The following is a 19,899-nucleotide window of genomic DNA, read 5'->3' as shown; positions in this document are numbered from 1 at the left end:
CCTCGTGCAAGGCTGAGATCTGTTTTGAATGGAAAAATCCAGGTGGCTTTCAGGCCACACAATGGCACCCAGACTCTGTGATAATGAAAGTGATGAATCTCAGCTTTGGGGAGGAGGGTGATTCCTAATCCCTGGCCTTGTGCACACACACGCGGGCAGGAGCAGCTGCTTCCATCCCTGCTGGAAGCACCATGGAAAAGGAGCATTGGATGGGTTTGACCTCTGTGGAACCACATAAAACAGAGGCCACAAGAGGTCACCTCGCCCCTTCTCCACGGCCGAGGGGTTTGCCAGGGCTAACTCCTTTCCCTGAACTCCTCAGAACACTCCAGCATCTGATAACTGTTAAATAACTCAGATTTTTGCTCTCACTCTTGGCTGTGGCCGGCAAATCAAGGTCTGGGAACTCAGATGGAAATAAGCCTGGTTTAGAGGTGAATTTTGGCTGTAATCTGTGCACAAAAATGGCATTAAACATCTCATTTCACCTCATTTCATCACAGTTCCTGTCCATGGCTGAGGTGAGGTCTCCTTGTGACATCTGTCACGGGTTCAGACACCCCTGGGCCTGTTGTTTCACTCATGGCTTTAGTTGAGATGTAGGATTTTCTTAACACGTGGGATTTCCAGTTCAGGCCCTTCTCTCAGTTCACAGAAAGTGCATCTAAAACCTGCACTGAACGATGTGGTTGCTGCTGTTGTGTCTGTGGTGCTCAGTGGGTGGAGGATCAGGACTAATTAGCCTCATTTAGCAACACCACATTTTGTTGCCAGTCCTGTGGCAAACGGGTTCAGTTCAGCCGGACCCACAAACCCAGATGTGCTCCTTCCCCGGGTGATTGCAGAGGAGTTCCTGCAGATTTATCCCGTGGCTGCTGGCAGCAGCAAATCCACTGCCTATGGAAAATTAAAAACTAGATTAGGGAGTAACAGGATTGGTGCCAATCCTGCTGCTGCTGCTGCTGGTATGGAATTGCACCGTCGGGTTGGGTTTGTTCTTCCTGCAGTGCACACACAGCCTGGTGGGAGTCCTGCCTGGAAATCATGGAATGGTTTGGGTTGGAAGGTTTAAATTCAGTTATTCCAACTCTGCCATGAGCAGGGTCACCTTCCACCGGGCCAGTTTGCTCACCCTGACCTCAAATATTTCCAGGGATGGGAATGTTTCCAGCCAAAAATTCCTCTCTGGCATGACCAGCTGCCCTTGGGGTTGTCACAATCCACCTGAGCTGGTGTCACAGCCAGCTCAGCCCTGAGCCACATGTCCTGAGTGTCTTCTGAGCACCCATCCTCACCCAAACAGGAGGAACAGGCAAAGCTTTCTTCACAGAAAGGGTGGTGAGATACTGGAATGGGCTGCCCAAGGAGGTGGTGGAGTCCCCATCCCTGGAGGTTTTGAAGGAAGGACTGGATGGGGCATTCAGTGCCAGGTCTGGGTGACATGGTGGAGCTGGGCCACAGGTTGGAGTCGATGGTTTCACTTTAAAAAGGACATTGAGGGGCTGGAGCGTGTCCAGCAAAGGGCAGCGAGGCTCTCAAAGGTCTAAAAATGGCTTTTGAGGAACAGCTGAGGGAGCTGGGTTTGGTCAGGGTTGAGAAGAGGAGGCTCAGGGGGACCTCAGCACTTTACAACTCCCTGACAGGAGGGCGGAGTGAGGTGGGGTCTGGCCTATTCTGCTGTGACTGCAGTGAGAGGATGAGAGGAAACTGAGACAGGGGAGATTCCGATCAGATACTGAAAAAATTGGGGTGCTCAGGCCTTGGCATGGCTGCCCAGGGAGGTGGGGGAGTCCCCGTCCCTGGAGGTGCCCAAGAGGCCCCTGGCCATGGCTCTGGGTGATGCGGTTTGGGGGTGATCCTAAAGCTCTCTCCAGCGGAAGATTCCGTGACTCTGGGATCTCAGAGGTCCTTCCCAGCCCTACCGAACCCGCGGTTCTCAGCGGAGGGGACGCGCCCCATGTCACCCACCCAGAGCAGCCGGGAGGGGGAACCGCGGGCCGGTTCGGTGTCGGTGCCGTGTCGGGGCAGTGTCGGGGCAGTGTCCGTGCCGTGTCCGCTCTGCGGGAGGCGGATCGGTGCCGTGTCGGTGCCACGGGGGGCGGGCCGGTTCTGTACGTGGTACTGCGGGAGGCGGGTCTGTGCTGTACCGGAGCCGTGTCGGTGCTGAGGGAGGCGGATCGGAGCCGCGTCAGGGCTGTACCGGGGGCTGTACCCGGTACTACGGGAGGCGGGTCCGTTCTGTGTCAGTGCCGTGTCGGTGCTGCGGGAGGCGGGCCGGTGCCGTACCCGGAGCTGGGCTGTACCCGGTGCCGTGTCAGGGCCGCACCCGGTTCCGTGCCGGTGCCGTACCCGGTTCCGTGCCGGTGCTGCGGGAGGCGGGCCGGTGCCGTACCCGGTTCCGTGCCGGTGCCGTACCCGGTTCCGTGCCGGTGCCGCGGGAGGCGGGCCGGTGCCGTACCCGGTTCCGTGCCGGTGCTGCGGGAGGCGGGCCGGTGCCGTACCCGGTTCCGTGCCGGTGCCGTACCCGGTTCCGTGCCGGTGCCGCGGGAGGCGGGCCGGAGCCGCGGGCGGGCGGGGGGCGGGCGCTGCCCGCGCGTCTCGGGGCCGGCGGGCGATGCGCTTCCTCCGCTGAGCGCAGCGCGGCCGAGCCGGCAGGATGACGGTGGAGTTCGAGGAGTGCATCAAGGACTCGCCCCGGTTCCGGTAAGCGCAGGGCCGGCGGGGCCGCTCCGGGAGTGGCGAGGGGGGGACGCGGGGACGGGCAGGGCCCCACCGGGCCGCGATCCGCGGGGCCGCGCCCGGGAAGCGGGGACCGGCCCCGCACCCTCCGGCCGGTGGATGGGCTGGAGCCGGGGCCCAGCGCGCTCAGCCGGCAGCCGGGGATGCCTCCGGCCGCAGGCGTTGCCCTCCCGTGCCCCGCATCCCTCCCACATCCTACCGTCCTGAACCCCGCATCCTTCCCGTGCCCCTCATCCCTCCCGCATCCCGCCCTCCCCCGCTGCGTTCGGACGCTTGGCAGATGAAAAATTAGGATTTGTCGGGCTCGCCGGTGCCGGATCCCGTTGGGAGCAGGGCGAGCGGGCATCACCCCGCGGGGCTCAGCCGGGCGCCGCTGATTGGAACCGCCCGCAGAGCCAGGGCTGAGGAATACACTCATTTTCCATGCGGTCACATTCCCATCTCTTGGAGGGTGGATTTTTTTAGCGGTCTTGAAGGAATCTGGGCTGTGACAACAAAGACTCCGGCTTGGCTGTGCTGCATCCGCATCAGGCCGCTCCAGAAATGCCCGAGGCTGGAGCAGAAGGAGCCGCCACGCTCCGGGGCTGATGCTCCATTGTGGCCAGGAGCATCCTGCCTTCGTGTCCGGTTGGGCTCGGATGTCCTGGGCTATTGAGGGAACAGCAGAGCTTCCACAGGGAGCAATTCCCTGCCTCAGCGCTGGGTCTGGCTGAGGGAAATACAGACAATAGCCTGCAGGAGCAACTTGGGCTGGCTGCGTGTGCAGGGGAAGGAGTGTCAGGGGGTCTCTGCTTCCTGCAGACATTTCGTGTCGTTCCTTCTCAGAATCTTTTTGTTAATTAAAAAAAAAAGCAGCTGGAAGTGCATTTTAAAATGGTTTCTTGGAGTGCAGGCTCCGTCCAGAAAGGCCGCAGTGGTCTGTGGCTGAGGCTCGGCTGACAAATTTGTCATTTTGTGGCTGGTTGTGTGTGGTTGTGGAGAGCTGCAGGTAACACGAACACCTGGGCGAGTGCACCTCGTTTATTCCTGCATGTGGGAATGTGGGAAGGGTCCTCCTCCACGTGGTTTGATTTTAATTCCGTGGGGAAATCCTGCTCTTTCTGGTGCTGACAGGTGATGGGCAGTGTCAGGTGAGATGACAGCTTTGTCTTACCCAGGCTGGTGCTGGAATTACGGGAGTTTTCCATCAGGGAAAAATTAGGTACGAAATCCCTGCTTTAATCCTCTGCTCACTTAGCATCAATAAGGATTTATCCACCTCTTTTTCCCCCTTTTTTTGCCTGTCATTTCATCCCATTGTGCTGCTGAGCATGTGAACTGCTCGGTGGCACCCAGCCAGAGCTGTGACTTCACTGTCCAGATGTCTCGTCCCAAATGGCAGTGACCCTTTTCCTGGTGACGTCAGGATTGATTGATGTGTTTATTTATTTATTTTGCCCGTGGTGTGTGCGTGTGTGTGGGCTCCGGGCCAAGTTTCTTAGCATGCAGGCAGCATCATTCTGCTCTGTCTGCTCCGTCCATAAAAACAAAACAGCTCTCAGAGCACTCTCTTGGACCTTTATCAAAAGCCACTTATTTAAGCCTGGAATTATGAACTATTTCCCCAATGGCCAGACACAGTCTGCCTGTTTGAGGGAGAACAAGAGATTGGGCTGGAGGAATAAGCTTGGATATGGGGAATAAGCTGGAATATGTGGAGCAGGGGAATATTTAAACTAAGAACACCTCAAATAGTGAGAAATCCTGACGTGAGCAGGAAAAAAAAGAACCGACTTGAATTATTCAGGCTTTCTCAAAGGCTGCAGGGTTCAGCCTCTTCCTGTATTTTCCTTCCTTCCAGGTCTTTAATTAGTTCTTTTGTTGTAATTATTTGTTGGGAATGCAAGGGAATCCTTGGATGTGTGTAAGGGACAGGACTTCTCCCACAGAACATGGCATGTCCCTAAAATATTGCAACTATAAAAAAGGAAAATATACCAATAAATACAGAAATAGAGATGGAAATGAGGTGAGAGAAAGCTCCACGTTCTCAACAGAGACTGAGACAGCAAAAATTGAAGTCCTTTGCCATTTGTGGAAGAGGCAAAAATGGAATGCAGGTTTCCCCATCTGGGGATCATCCTCCCTTTCCTGCTGCACCCACAGAGCCCCTCTGCACTTCCCAGAGAAGGTTTGCCCCATGTTTTCCAGCTGATTTATTCTCCTCCATGGAGAGCCTTTGAAACAATCAAATTGTCTTCTGTTTGCCACACACAGGGAGGAAAAAAATCCTCCCAAAAAAAAAAATTACACAGGATGAACAAACACCGGATGAAACATCTCCTGATAATTAGCAATCACCTCCAACTCTGTGTCAAATCCATCCTCAGAACGCCCTCATTGCTTTCAACTTTATAAATTCCAGTTCCTACAAGGAGAACTTGTCTCTTTTTGTTTTAAACTTCATAATTTAAATGTGTCTAACCTCCAGCTTGGCAGATAAGGCTGATTTCTGCCAGGCACCTTGTAGAGGCGTGTCTGCAATTGCAGTAAACAATTTAATGACCTGGAAGGACCTGTTCTTGCACATCTGAGTGCAGCCCCGGTAGATAGCCTGGCTTTCATCTCCCACGAGGAGTTTGGGAAATCTAGGAACACCTTCCTGGCTTGCCCCACTCACTCAGGGAAGCTGGTGGTCTGGAGTGCTGCAAAAAAGGACTCACTGCTGTCCAGACCCTTGCAGATCTTTAACGAACATCTTAGATGAGTAAATCTGATCATTTTGGGGTTGGAACAAGGTGGTTTTTAAGGTCCCTTCCCACCTGAAGTATTTTGTGATTCCCTGATTCATTCTGGCAAAAATGAAGCCCAGAGAAGCTGTGGGTCCATCCAGCCTGAAAATTTCCAGGGATGGAGGAGCCTGGAAGTGTCCAAGGCCAGGCTGATGGGGCTTGGAGCAAGCTGGGACAGTGGGAGGTGGCACTGGAGGATTTTTAAGGTCCCCCCCACCCAACCCAACCCATTCCTGGCTCTGTGACATCACTGCTCACCCTGGCTGTCCATGTGCTCCAGGAACCCTCGGGGGAATGAGGGAAGAGCAGGAACAAGTGGCAGAGGCTGGGCCTGGCTGCAGCCCTCCCTCTGTGGGCCCCAGAAAACCCCAAATTCCTCAGGGATAACTCCCCAAAGGGCGGGAGCCCAGCCTTTGTTTCCATAACTGACATTACTGTTGTAATTGTTGTTATTAATGATGCTGATTAATCAGCCCTGGTGTGAGGTCAGGGTTCCCTGTGTGTGGATGAGCCAGAGCTGCTGGAATCTTCTCCTGAGGATGCTCCTGTGGGATGGTGAAAACATCCCTGAATGGACATCCACGCCCCAGGGAGCTCCGTGCTGCTGAGCAGGAACGGGAGATTTGGGATTGAGGATCTGAGGGGGGCCCGCTCCACTCCCCCCACCCCTCCCACCCTCCTGGTTGTGGTTCAGACGTTCCCAGGATTTCCTGGAGCCGAGCTCAGAGCCAGGGCCATGGGCAGGGACCTTTGTCTGGCACTGTCTGCACCTTGCTGTGGCTCTCCTCAGGCAGGGAAAGGTGCAGGGATGTAATTCCAGCTCCAGGAAGGAGGCAGGGAATTAAAAAAGTCGCTTGCCAGAGGAAAGGGAAGTGGAAAAATGAGTACATTTAGGAAATATTTTCTAGCTCTGATTGGGGTGTTCCAAACAGAGCGGGAAGAATTAAAACCCTGAGTCAAGCTGATCCAGCTCAGTCTGATAAGAGATGGAATTAGACAAGTTTAAAGCCAGCAGAACCAGTTTTAGTGCCTCCACAGAAAACACCTCAGTGTGATGTTCAGCTGACCCTGAACACCATCACCAGACAGTTTGAGGGCAGCCAAACGTCTTAACTTGCTACTCAAAAGCAAATTTAAATTACAGAATGGCCAGAGGAAGGATGTTCATCTGTTGAGCTAAATCAATGTAACAAATTGATTTTGGCATTGATTTGGAATTGGCTTTTGTTGCACAAGGCTTCTTGAGGAAGCAGGGTCCCCAATATTGATGACAGTCACCTGACAGGACACCCACAGAGAGCCTGAATCAGCCCCTGATGAGCACAGCTCCTGCTCCAGCAGCACGAGAGAGGAGAAATTATCATAAAGGCAGCTTGAAATTACCTGCATCCACTCTAACACGTGTCTTTATTTCTTACCCCTTCCTTTCTTATCTCTCTATCTATTCCTTATCTCTTTATTTATTTCTTATCTCTTCATCCCTGCGCTCCTAAAGTCAGAGAGGCTGAGGAAGGGGCAAGTCCAAGCAAAAATATCACCCTGGAGTTGCTTCCTCTCGTGGTACCACTTAGAGCTGCCCATCCTGTCCTTCCAGACCCTAAATAATGCTGTGGGAAGCTTTCCCTGTGGAGTGAGGATTTATTCCCTCTCCTGATTCTGTCTCCCATCCTGTCCATCCAGCCCTAAATGTCTTTGGGTGAAGCTTTCCCCATGGAGTGAGTGAGGATTTGTTCCCTCTCCTGCTTTCCAGCCTTCCTTTTTCAGCATCACTTTAAGATGACCCCAAATCATTAACACAGAACCAAACCTGGCTTTACTGGGGTTGTACTGGGACAGGTTTGATGGTGGGGTCCATCCTTAATCCAGGCCCCTCATGTGCCTCTGGGGTTTTTCCTCCACAGCACAGGAATATCTGGAAGCAGAAATCCCCTCAATCTGAGGTTCCCTGGCATTAAAATTCCCCTGGGAATCCTGAAGTGCTCGGGAAAAGCTGCAGCCCCTCAGCCTGCAGTGCTGTGGGCAGATCTGAAGGGTTTTATTCCCTTTGCAGTCAGGGAAAATCCCCTGCTAGGAGAGAATTTGACAGTTCTGACTTGAAATCTGGCTTTGGAAAAAATAGGTGGTGCTTTATTCCTTAATTTTGGCCAGCAGTTTCCTTAATAACTCTGAATTGTGAGCTGGCTAAATTGGGTATCCCAAATTTTGGAAGGTAAAACCTCAGAGATCCATCCCAACTCACCAAATCAGAGAAGGATTTTTTAATTATATTTTTTTTCCCCCCCTAGAGAAAACTGCCCAGACTTTGCAGTGGATGCTATTAAAGAAAGAAATGCCATCTTTAAACAATGAAATGCCATCTCCAAACTGTGAAATGCCATCTCTAGGGCTGCTTGTGGGAGCTGGAGCTCAGGAGTTTCCTGCTGCAGCACAAGGCCAAGGGAAATCTTGTTATTTTGTTATTTGGTAATTGGATGATTGTCTTTGTTACTGGAACAACACTTGTGTGGCACATCTTGCTTTGTCACAGTGAGAACATCTGCAAACTTTGAAATAACGGGGCAGTTCCTGAGTATTTTTTTTTTAATTAAAAAAAAAAATTCTTTTATTTTATTTTTTATTTTTTTATTTTTAATTCTTTTAAAATTTATTTTTTATTTTTTATTTTCAGTTGCTTTTCATCTGAAGCCTTGCTTGCTTTTCCAGTAGCTGTTCCTCTCTGTTGTCTCTCTGCTGGCCACACACAGATGAAAAAAATCCCCTTTGTCTCCTGACATTCTTCTCTCTTCTTCTGCTTCCCATGAGTGTGAGGAGAAATCCTGACTGATTTGTCACCTGGATCTGAGGGTGAGACTGTTCTTCATCCCCTCAAAGCCTTCCAGAGGCAGGATCCATAAGCTTTGTCCTTCAGGATGTCCCAAAACCACTGGAAGAGCCAAAGATTAGGAGCTGTGGTGACAGGACGAGGAGTAATGGGGTCAAACTGAAAAAGGGGAGACTTAGGTGGGATTTTCAGAAGGAATTCTTCCCTGTGAGGGTGGTCAGGGGCTGGGATGGAATTCCCAGAGCAGCTGTGGCTGCCCCATCCCTGGAAGTGTCCAAGGCCAGGTTGGAGCACCCTGGGACAGTGGGAGGTGTCCCTGCCCGTGGCAGGGGGTGGGAATGGATGACTTTTAAGGTCCCTTCCAGCCCAAACCCTCCAGGATTCCAAGCTGTGCCACTTGCTGGTTTTCCAGCTGCTATAAGGAATGGGAAAGGGTCGGAAGTGGGATGACAGAGCTTGCTAAAAGGAAAATAAAAACCCCAAAATAGCAATAACCCCGTGGTGGAAGAGGGCAGTGAGAGCCAGAGGTGATGAAGCTGAGAGCTGCTGATTCAGATTATCTGTGCTGTGGAATTATCCAGGGGGGATCACTGGGGAGGGCCACATGGCCTGAAAATTGTGCTCTGCTGGTTGTCTTGGCACTGTTTAATGGCCCTGGATCCCAACCCTGCTCCTCCAGGGACTGCAGCATGGCCAGGTCAGCACGTGGGTGAGCTTGACAGTTCTGACTTGAAATCCGGCTTGGAATAAATAAGAGCTGCTTTATGCCTTATTTTTGGGAAGAAGTTTCCTTAATAACTATGAATTGTGAGTTGTGCTAATTTGGTATCTCACAGGTTTGGAAGGTAAAACCTCAGGGATCCATCCCAACTCCCCCAATCAGAAAAGGATTTTTTAATTATTTTTTTTCCCCCCCTCAAGATAAAACTGCCCAGACTTTGGGCAGGCTCTGTGCCTGGAGGATTTTTCTGCTGTGCCAGGCATCCCTCAGGGTTATCAGTGACACAGCCCGTTAATCTGGGGGCTTTTGCAGGGTTCTGCACTGTCAGTAGGGCAGTTCAGCCGTGCCCTGTAATCGCTGGATAAGGAATAAAGCACTGCTAATGTAGGGATCAGGGCGCTGCAAATTCCATTACATCTCCAGAGTTCATTAAACACACGCTGGGGGATCCTGTGAGTCCCTTTTCCCAGCGTTTCCTGCTTTGTAGGACACATCCTGGGGTGGCCACGCTGCTCAGAGCAGAGGGAAGGAGGCTGAAGGCTCCCAGTTTGGTGTCAGGGCTTAGCAAGGAACAGCTGAATGCTGGAAAGCGTTTGTGCCCTGGATTGTTTGAGGGGAGGAACAGCAGGAAGGCTGGGAGCTGTAAGCAGAGCTGCAGGAGTGACTTTTTGGGCTGGCTGCAGCTGTCCCTGGGCTGTCCCCCAGTCTGTCAGGCCAAGCATGGCCTGGCCCCAGCTCACACCAGCAATTCCCACCCTCAGTTTCCTGTGATCGCAAAATCACTTCAATTCCTGCACCCAAAACCAACCTGAAGCTGCAAAACTGGGCTGGAAGCGTCCTGAAGTGCTGTTGTGGAGGGGAGGGAGGAATGGAAACTCTAGCTTTGGAATCCCAGGCTGTTCAGAAGCGACGCTGGCCCCTTTAAAGCCTGGTTTCATAACACGATGAAATTTCAGCCACAGGATGAATTATTTTGCAGCAGGAAGGCCACAGAACCAGGAGTTTTTCTGGCTTTGCTTAAAATCAAGCCAGGCTGCTGCTGGCTGTACGAGCTTGGTTATCTGGGATAAAGAAAAGAGCCCTTGAAAGGGACCTGCAGTCCAAGCCTGGTTGAATTTTGGGGACAGGACCAAATGTTTCCCTGGGGCTGAGGGTTTTTGTGCTTGTTTGCTTGCAGCTCTCCTCTCTCTCAGGGCTGGATTCTGATTCCAGGCATTTGCAGTCCTTCCTGAGTGCACTTTCCCAAGTGTTTGTTCCACACAGGGATTGTTGGCTCTCAGAGTTGAGGTGGTTCCTATCGAAGGTAAAAATGAGGGTGGAGGAGAGGAAGTGATAAAAAAGCAGAAAGCACCAGTGTTCCTGTGAGGAAAGGAACCAGGAGCAGAATTTGTTCCCTCTTTGACAGCAATTCCAGGCTCTGAGGGAGAAGGGAAGGAGGAAAAAGGGAAAACGGAGGTTTTTACCTGCCATCAGCTTTGTGATTGCTGCTTTCCTTTCTTTGGGGCGCTGGAGAGTTAAAATCTTGGAATGGGCAAGGATTTGAGGGGCAGAATTCCCGGCCTGGAGGGTGTTGGAGCACTGGGAGTTTTATTCCTTAATCCCAGGGATGTGGGGAGGGACTGGAGGGCTCACCTGGAAGTCCAGGGAGGTGGGGGCATCTTCCAGGCTGCACAGGGGTGAATTTGGGGTGAATTGGGGGTGGATTAGAGGTGAATTGGTGAATTAAAGGTGAATTGGGGATGAATTAGAGGCGAATTGGGGGTGAATTAAAGGTGAATTGGGGGTGAATTAGAGGTGAATTGGGGGTGAATTAAAGGTGAATTGGGGGTGAATTAGAGGTGAATTGGGGGTGAATTAAAGGTGAATTGGGGGTGAATTAGAGGTGAATTGGGGGTGAATTAAAGGTGAATTGGGGTGAATTGGGGGTGAATTAAAGGTGAATTGGGGGTGAATTAGGGGTGAATTAGAGGTGAATTGGGGGTGAATTAGAGGTGAATTAGGGGTGAATTTGGGATGAATTAGAGGTGAATTGGGGGTGAATTAGAGGTGAATTTGGGGTGAATTTGGGATGAATTAGAGGTGAATTGGGGGTGAATTAGGGGTGAATTTGGGATGAATTAGAGGCGAATTGGGGTGAATTAGAGGTGAATTGGGGGTGAATTAAAGGTGAATTGAGGGTGAATTAGAGGTGAATTGGGGATGAGTTAGAGGTGAATTGGGGGTGAATTGGAGGTAAATTGGGGGTGAATTAGAGGTGAATTGGGGGTGAATTAGAAGAGAATTGGGGGTGAATTTGGGCTAAATCACAGACTAAGTTGGAAAGGACCCACAGGGATCATGGAGTCCAACTCCCAGCCCGGCATGATTTCTGGGATGTGTCTGCCAGCCTCCCTCTCTGCAGGACCCCCAGGACAAGGCAGCAGCGCTGGGATAATGAACAATTTTATTCCTGTGAGGAGGGTGGAGGCTGATTTCCTGCAGCTCCACTGCATCCATGCCCAGCTGCAGCCAGCCTGGCCCCCAGCCCAGCCAGGGCTGCCCTTGGCAGCAGTCACAGCCCCCAGCGTGGCTGGCTGGGCACCAGCGAGGGAAAACATCCTGGGCCGTGTTCTGCTGCTGGTGCTGGAGCTGCTGGCGGGGAGGGAAAAGGGGTTGTGGTTCAAGAAAAGAGATTAGGAGAGAGCACAGGGTATGCTGGGCACTCTGGAAGGATTTAGGAGTCCTCTGTGCTGAGGACCTGGCTGTGCTCCAGCCCATGGTGGGTGCAGGGTCTGTCCTGCCAGCCCCGGGCACACAAAACCCCACAGGGGTCGGGGCAACCCTGAGCCAGCCCCACGTGGTGCTGCAGGAGCTGATTACTCCTCACTGCTCCCCAAAGAAGCAAATGAAGCAGGATAATTGCCCCTGCACAAGCTGCTGGAAAAGGATTCCAGGCTTTTCTCTGGGTAGGTGCTTGTTTTGGCTTTCTGGAGAGGGTTTGTGTTGAAGTGGCACATCCACAAATGGCTTTAATTCCGTTTATTTCTGCACGTTGCTGTCTCCTCTGGCCTTTCTTTTTATAAAGGGCAGAATTCAGCTCAGAGACTCTGATTTATAGGAAGGAAAGACCAGGGGAAAAGAAGACTGGAGAGGCTGTAGGTGTGTTCTCAACCCACTGAAGGTGAGGTTAACCAAACAAACGCAGTGTGGGGCGTTCACAGAGCCTCTCACACTTCGGGTTCTTGTCTTGCTTCACCTCCTCTGCAGGAAAAGTTGACTTTGCCTCCATGCCAGGCCTCTCCTTGAGGGAAGGGAGAACATTCTGCTGCTCTGATGGAGTTCAGCATCACTGATCTTGCCTAGAGGAAACAGGGATCAGGGGGAATGAGTCCTACACACCACTCATCCCTTACTTTATTTATTCCTCTCAAGGCTTGGGTACAGTCCCAGTTTTCAAGCTCCAGCTTCCCCTGACACCTCTCCCGAGGGAACAGAACTGTTGTGATGTGGCTGTGGAATTAATCCCCACGTGAAAAATGGGTGTTCTCCTCAAAAAATTCATGTTCTCCTCAATTCCCTGACAATGCAGCCAGGGAGCAGGGACAGGAGAAGAGGAAACAGCCTCAGCTGCACCAGGGGAGGGTCAGGGTGGACATCAGGAGGAATTTCTCCATGGAAAGGGTGGTCAGGCCTTGGAACTGCCCAGGGAGGTTTGGAGGCGTCCAAGGAAGGCCTGGACGTGGCACTCAGTGACAAGGTGGGGGTTGGTCACAGCTTGGACTCGTCGGCCTTCAGGGCTTTCCCGTGCTGGGGTTCTGTGATCCCACAGTGGGATAACCCCCCCGTGTGCACACTCCCACCCATCCCAGCGGGGTCATTCCCAGGGAAGGGCTGGGAAGCAGAGCAGGGAATTCCGTCCTTCCAGAGGATTAGAGGGCTGATGTCACAGCTCATGGGTGGCACGTCCCAGAGCGAAGGGCTCATTCAGTCCTTAAATAAGCATCGAGGGGCACCGTCTAAACAGATTAAATCATATCAGAGAGTGAGATAATCCCTTCCCTGCATCCCCAGGCTGCTCCAGCACTCTCCAGCAGGGCTTAATCATTCCCATTCTCTTTGGGAAATACTGCTACTCACAGCACCGGCCTGTGTGAACGTGTGTGTAAATACAGATGTGCTTCCAGGGCTTGGAATCATCTGGATAAGGTAAAAGGATATTTTATGGGAATAAAATGTCCTGTGTGCAGAGAGATGAGTCCTTTCTCAGCACCCAGGGGTTGTGCCAGGCTTTACTGAGGCATCCCCAGGGTCCTGCCAGCTTGGCAGAGTTGGGGGAGTGCAGGAATCTCCTGAAGAGCAGCCCCCTAAGCCTTGTCCCTTGTCCCTGCTCCATTCCAGCTCAGGGACACAGCGCTGCTTCCCACAGCTCAGCCTCTCTGCAGAGCCTCCCCCCTTTGTTCCCTGATAAACCCAGCTTTTGGCAGGAAGTGAGGATTTGTCCCCGCGCCGTGACCTCGCCCCGGGATGTCAGAACAGCCACCACTGTGCTGGCACTGACCGAGCCAGAGGCCCCTCTGCCTTCCCTCCCTTTCCCTCCTTTTCCCTTTTCCTTTCCCCTTCCCCACACTTCCCACACTTCCCCCATTCCCAGATTTCCTGCTGGCGCTCCTGGAGCTGCAGGGATCTGCCCACCTGGAGTTTGGGGGCCGGGGAGGCAGCAAAGTGACATTTGTGGAGGGACATCCTGCCTTTATTCCCAGAGTGGAATCCAAGCCAGATTGAGCTGGGGAGTTTGGAACAAGCTCTTGATGTGCCACTGACTCATCTGAATCGGGAGATAAAGCATGAAAATGTGGGATGAGGCCAAATCAGTAAAAAGGGCTGAGACCCTGGAAAACTCCAGGCTGGGATTTGTGTGTGGATGGGCTGGGAAGATGGCACATCCAGGCTCGTGGGCTTTCATCTCCGCTTGTGTTCCCTCGGCTCCCTGAGCTTTCACCTGCAGTTCGGAGCCGTGGGGGTGGAGAAACGTGTGGGATGCCAGGAAATGAAGGAGTGGAGGTTTTTAGCTGAATCCTCAGTGTGGAGGATGGAAATCTGTGAATCCTGCAGGGCTGAGTTCTGTTGTTCTGCCCCTGGACTTGGTGCTGGAGTTCTTTTCCTCTGCTCAGCCCCACTTCCTACAATGCCAGCTTTGTTCTGCCTCGCCTGGACTGCAGCACTCAGCACAGAGGATGCTTTAATTTTACTCCAAGCCCTGATCCCTGTTTCCTGCCTGATGATTCCCTCTTCCCTCAACAATTTGGCTTTTTCTGTGAGCTTGGGAATGCAGAGCAGGGTCTGGAAATGCAGCAGGACAGAGATCCTCACCCTGCAAGGATGATTCAGAACCTCAGAGGGATGGTCTGTCACAGACAGCACACAAACCACGTGTAGCTGGTGAAAATCCCATCAGCTGCGCTCCAAAATGTCCTTCCCCAAAGCTGGATCATAGAGACACCGATTTTTCACATGGGGATTAATTCCACAGCCACATTCCCTCGGGAGAGGTGTGAGGGGAAGCTGGAGCTTGAAAACTGGGACTGTACCCAGGCCTTGAGAGGAATAAATAAAAGTAAGGGATGAGTAGTTCTAGGGCTTTTATTCATACTCCCTCAGCAGCCCCATAAACTCTCATCCCTTTAGGAAAGGGTTGTGGCACTGGGAAATAATCCCGGTTGTTTCGTGGCGCCGGGGCACAGCAAAATCCATTTGGCACCTCTGGGAGGGTGACAAATTGTCACTTGTCACCCCAGTGCCACCCAACTCTGCCAGGGCAGAGGAAGGGGCAGGGACCTGCCCTGTTGGTCCCTCAGCTCTTGTGCAGCCAGGGAGGGCAGGAGCTCAGCTGGGCTTGGCAGGACACGACACAGGAAAAGCCTTTTCAGCCCCAAACAAAGCGAGCCCAGAGGTTGGGGAGCTCCAGCTCCCAGCCAAGGCCCGGGGAGGGAGGGGAAAAAAAAGAAATAAAGAGCTTTTAGTGCTGAAAGAGATCCCTGCTGGCAGAGGGGAGCCTGAGCTCTTCTGTGTGCTGGGGGAAGTCTCAACAAAAGCTGCTGGAGCTCCTCCAGCCCTGTGGGTAAACGGATGCCACCAAGGTCACTTGGGGAGAAGACAGAGCTGTTTGAGGCGAGTTGTTTTTTGATAAGTCCATTTTGCTTGTCAAAGAAAGCAAACAAATGTCATCTAAGGGGGCTCGTGGCACATAAAGAGTCTTTCTTCAGTTCAGGAAAAGAATATTCCTGTGTTCAGTGCTGGCTGTGCAGCTTCCCTGTTGTTCCAGGCCTACATCTCTCACTGGACTTTCCTCAAAGTGGTGCTAAAATCTCTTGCTAAAATCTCCTGCTAAATTCTCCTGCTGAATCAACCCTGCAGCTGTGCTGTTCTCCTGCAAAAAAATGAATATTCAGAGCAGAGAGAAAGGTGGGGATCCATCCAGGCTGAAAACCAGAGATAAATTCCTGGCCCTCAGCAGGAATGGTGCAGTGAGCTCAAGGTGTGGGAGCTGCTGTGTGGTGCTGAGCAGATGATCCCTGTCAGTTCTCTGCCCATCCATCAGCATTAAACACACAGAGGAGATGATCCGTGGGGAGAATCCATCACTTGGAAGAGCCCAGCTCAGCATCTGAGCTGAGAAATTACTCTCAGCGAGCTGAAAGGCACAAGAACTGTGTTAATTAAACAAGAAACGGGCAGTTCTGACTGCTCTGACAAGAGCAGAACCCCTCTCTGCCCTTAGGATGGAGCATTTTTAAAGTCCACTCTGATTCCCTCCCACAGAGGTTCCTGTTCCTTGCTGGTTTTAGCACAATTTGCACAAAATTCTGCATTCTGAAACCACCACAGGGCTCTGGGGAGGAGGGAGCCAGAGCCACCTGCCCTCTCCAAATCCCTTTTCTACTGTGACTCCCCTTTTCACTCACCCTGACAGACCAGCAGTGGAAATTCAGCAGAACTCTGACATTGGTGCTCTGCTTCCCTTTCCTCCCAAGATCTGGGAAGCTCCTCAAGCACAATTAGGAAATAATTTGCTGCAACTTCTGTCAGGATTTCCCCTCTGGGCTGCAGTGAGGGGTGGTGAACACTGAAGTGCCTTCAGTGCAGCTTTTCCCCTCTGTTTTACACCCAGAGCTGGGCCTGGGGAGGTTCCGCTGCTCCTGGAAGGTTTGGGTGGGAGTTGCCCAAGGAAAAACCTGTTACCATGAGATCCATGACATAAGGAGTGCATTAGGAGGGCTCAGGAAGGATTTCATCTTTAAGCCATTAAATCCTGGAGTAACTGAGGTTGGAAAAGACCTCTGGAGGTCATCTAATCCCAGTGACCTTCCCCAAGTAGCTCCTTGATGCTGCAGGAACTCGGGCTGGATATCAAGAAGTAGCAATGGAGAAAAACACTCAGTAAACTCAAATATTTGATTAAATTCCAGTTCCAAATTCTTACAGTCTGAACATAAATGAGAAGAAATACTGGGAATTTTGTGTGTGTAGAAGAGTTCATAAAAAACCCCATCATGTCTCCTGAAAACTGCCAGGTTCTTGCTAAATATTAATGCACAAAATCAACTGAACACACCAAGCAACCAAACCTCCGAAGTCTTACTCATCGTGCTTCAAAACCTTGTCTAAACATCCACCTCCAGCCTCTCAGGGAAGGGTAGGAGCTGTAAACTGACATTTAACATGTTCCAGACACAGACCTGGGGCTTTGTGGAGCCGTGCAGAAACATTCAGAGCGCTGCTGCCAAAGCCAGAGCTGAGTTTGGGCACAGAATCTCTTCACCTCGGAGCAAAGTGGGTTTAGGGCTTGTGTACCTGCATTAAACTCTGTGGAAAATGGGAAAAAAGAGAACGCCAAACGCCAGGAAATGTCTGCAAAGTGAAAAGCAGATTTGGGCATTCTAAAGAGTGAGGTTTTGGCTCTGGTGGTACTTGGTGCTCTGTGGGAAAGGAGCTGGAGCTGATGGTTTTGATGAGAAATTCAAGTTTTTGAGCAATCCCTGAAAGGCAGAAGAGATTTTTCAGCAGGCTTTTGAAAAAAAAAAATAACCAAACCCAAATGAGGATAAAACAACGAAGAGAGAGATGATTTTGGTGTCACAGTGCGTGAGTTTGTGCTGTTCCACCTGGGATTTTTTCCTGCAGGAAACTCTTTCCTGCTCCCAGGGTCACACTGGCACAGCCTCCCACATCTGCATCATGCCCGCAGCCATCTGTGGAGAGATTTTAGTCAAGATTAGAAATACAGCTTATTCCATTATCCTGGAGCAAAACACAACCACTAAAAACAGCTTTTCTATTACCATTTCTCCATTAAGCAATTGGTGGGAGAAAAAAACCAAACCTTTATCCCAAGGACAGAGACATTTTAATGAGTTCAATCCCCTCCACACTCCTTAGCTCACAAGAGGGGCAGTAAATGAATTATTCTTTACAAAACCTGACACGAACCTCAGGTAATGTGATTAAAACAATTCAATTTAAATTTTTTTTTAGTGACTAAAAGCGAGTGGCTTTAAAATTATTTTTACAATCTGTTTTTACCTGGGTTTCTCCCACTTACTCCAAAGCCCAGTGTAAATTTTGCGGTGAAGCAGCGATTTCCAGAGGGAGGAAATCAGCAGGGAATGGAGCTGTCTGGAAAGGGAAGCAGAAGGAGAACACACAATGCTGGTGATTTGAGAATTAAATGGTTTCGGGCTGCTCAGGGTGGTTAAAAGGACAGGTAGCAGAAAATATTATTCCTGCAGCAGTGCCAGCGGATCCGATCCGTGTGAAATTAGCATAACACTTGCTATAAATAGATTTATCTGGGCCAGAGCAAAGCTCAGCTGTTTTGACCAGAGTCACCTCTAAACAAAGCAGATCCTTGCTGCCTAAACCCTCATCCTGGGGGGTGATGGAGCAGGTTCTGTCCCAGAGATTTTCCAGGAGATTCCCCAGGGGGTGGTCCCACTGAGGATGTGCTGAACCAACCTCTCTGTGTCAGCCAAGCTCCCAGGAATGCCCAAAACCCTTTGGATGCCATGGCACTGTGCTCCCATGGCCAGGCAGGTGGCACTGACCCCACCAGATCCATTTGGGACACCCCAAATGGGTTCCAGGAACCAAACCAAGGCAGCACCTCACAGATTCTCCCACTTCCCTCCGAACACAAACTCAGCTTTTCCTCTCACCCCACAGCCCATCCTGCTGGGGCCTGGCCCCTGGCAGGGTCATTCTGTGTCCCTGAAGCCACCTGAGACCTCTGCCAGGTGACACTTGGGGGGCTCAACACTCTCCTGCCAAAAGGGTGTTATTATTATTATTATTATTATTATTATTACCACCATTCTTACCATTATTATTGTCATTATTATTATTATTTTTTTACAGGAGAGGCAATGGGGTGGTGGAAGGCCATGAAGAAGAGGAATATTTGTGCCTCTAAATATCCCCTTGAAAGAGGGGAAAATTCTACTTGCCCCCCCCTCAATTTTCCTCTACTTTTTGGAGCAGGACCCCTCCCAAAGTGGAAGTGGGGTTTAGTGCCCACTTTATGTCTGGTTTTCTTTGCTGGTTCCCTTTCCCCAGCCCCTCAGGCCATCCTGGTGTTGGCCTTTTGCGAGTTCTGCCTGGGTGTTGTGTTTTCCCGGTGATTTATGGTTTCCTGTGGGCTCGCCGGAATGTGAGGCAGGAGCTGCCTCCTGCTTTGTCACTTCTGGGCAGAAAAGGGAAACCGGGATCAGCAGCAGCAGCTCAGGGATTTCGGGGATGTTCCCAGGCTGATAGCAAAGCTTTGGGAAGGATCAGAGCTGTGGGATCAGGCCTGGCTGAAGGCACCCTGAGCTCCAGACCAGGCCCAAACTGCCCCAGCCACTATTTCTGCTTAGCTGGAGCACGCATTTGGGTGTTCTCACACAGAAAAAGCATCCATCTCTTTCTTATTCCTTATTTACATCAGCTGGATGTGCAGGAAGCCCTCACACCACGAGCAAAGGCCGCGTTAAGGCTTGGCAGGGCTGAAATTGAGCTCGTGCCTGCACAGAGAGCCTTGGAAATGTGAGGATGAAACTAAAGCAGGGTGCTGGGTGTTGTTCCTGCCTTTTCCCCAAGAGAACGTGGTGGTTTTGAAGTGGTTTTGGGTCATTCCTGTGCCTGGGATGGAGGAAAAACCCCTTTGGAGCATTAACCCCTGGAACAAATCAAACTCCCTGTGGCTCTGGGCAGGGGAAAGGCTGAATTTTGTGCTTTTCGGGCTTCTTGGTGTGTCAGAGCCACCAGTTCTGAGGAGTTTTTGGCAGTTGTTTTCCAGTCCAGGCCTGTGTGATCTCAGGGATGGAGAATCCAGGGCCGTGGCTTGGCCTTGACTCAGCCTCAAATCAAACCCAGGCACCAAATCCTTTCCTCGTTCCTTTTCTTCCCAGGACATCTCACTCAGGGCTCTGCATTCCCAACTTCCCAGTGCAGGGAGAGGATGTTGGCTGTGCAGAACACTGGAAAAATGGATATTCCATGGATCAGGGTCTCCAAACACAACCTGCCTCCTCTTAGACCCAAAACCTCTTCTGCCACCTCTCACCTGGCCAAAAATGTAGCAGGTGGCTGTGCCAGAGCAGCATCCTTGGCTTGGAATGTGGGAATCCTGTGGATCCCTGCTGGATGGCCTCAACAGTGGCTGTGGAGGTGGAGATCCAGCCTGGAGGAATATTTTGCCAGCAGTTTGTGGCAGCTGAAGGCAGATGTGGGGTTCGCTCCCCTTCCTTTGAATGAGGCACGTGGTGAAATATTCCCTTTGTTAATCTTTGGAATGGGATTATCAGAAGAGAAGTGCTCATGTGTGGAGAAAAAAA

At 51.5% G+C, this 19,899-nt stretch overlaps 1 protein-coding gene across 7 annotated transcripts in view; it reads left to right on the top strand.

Moving 5' to 3' along the window:
* The first annotated feature begins 2,441 nt into the window (after positions 1–2,441).
* ACAP3 (ArfGAP with coiled-coil, ankyrin repeat and PH domains 3) overlaps positions 2,442–19,899 on the top strand; it is an 80,621-nt gene continuing 63,163 nt past the window's right edge. For all 7 annotated transcript variants that reach the window (XR_007207892.1, XR_007207893.1, XM_048326110.1 and 4 more), the window contains exon 1: positions 2,442–2,703. Coding sequence is in view for 5 of the 7 variants with exons in the window: in XM_048326110.1 (XP_048182067.1) it covers positions 2,657–2,703 (47 nt within the window). In the remaining 2 variants the exon portion in view is untranslated. The remainder of the gene's footprint in view (positions 2,704–19,899) is intronic.

Source organism: Corvus hawaiiensis, chromosome 22 (genome assembly GCF_020740725.1).
Source record: "Corvus hawaiiensis isolate bCorHaw1 chromosome 22, bCorHaw1.pri.cur, whole genome shotgun sequence".
In the NCBI taxonomy this organism is placed as follows: Eukaryota; Metazoa; Chordata; class Aves; order Passeriformes; family Corvidae; genus Corvus; species Corvus hawaiiensis.
The sequence above is the reverse complement of the archived record's forward strand: the minus strand, read 5'-3'. Positions and strand labels throughout refer to the sequence as shown.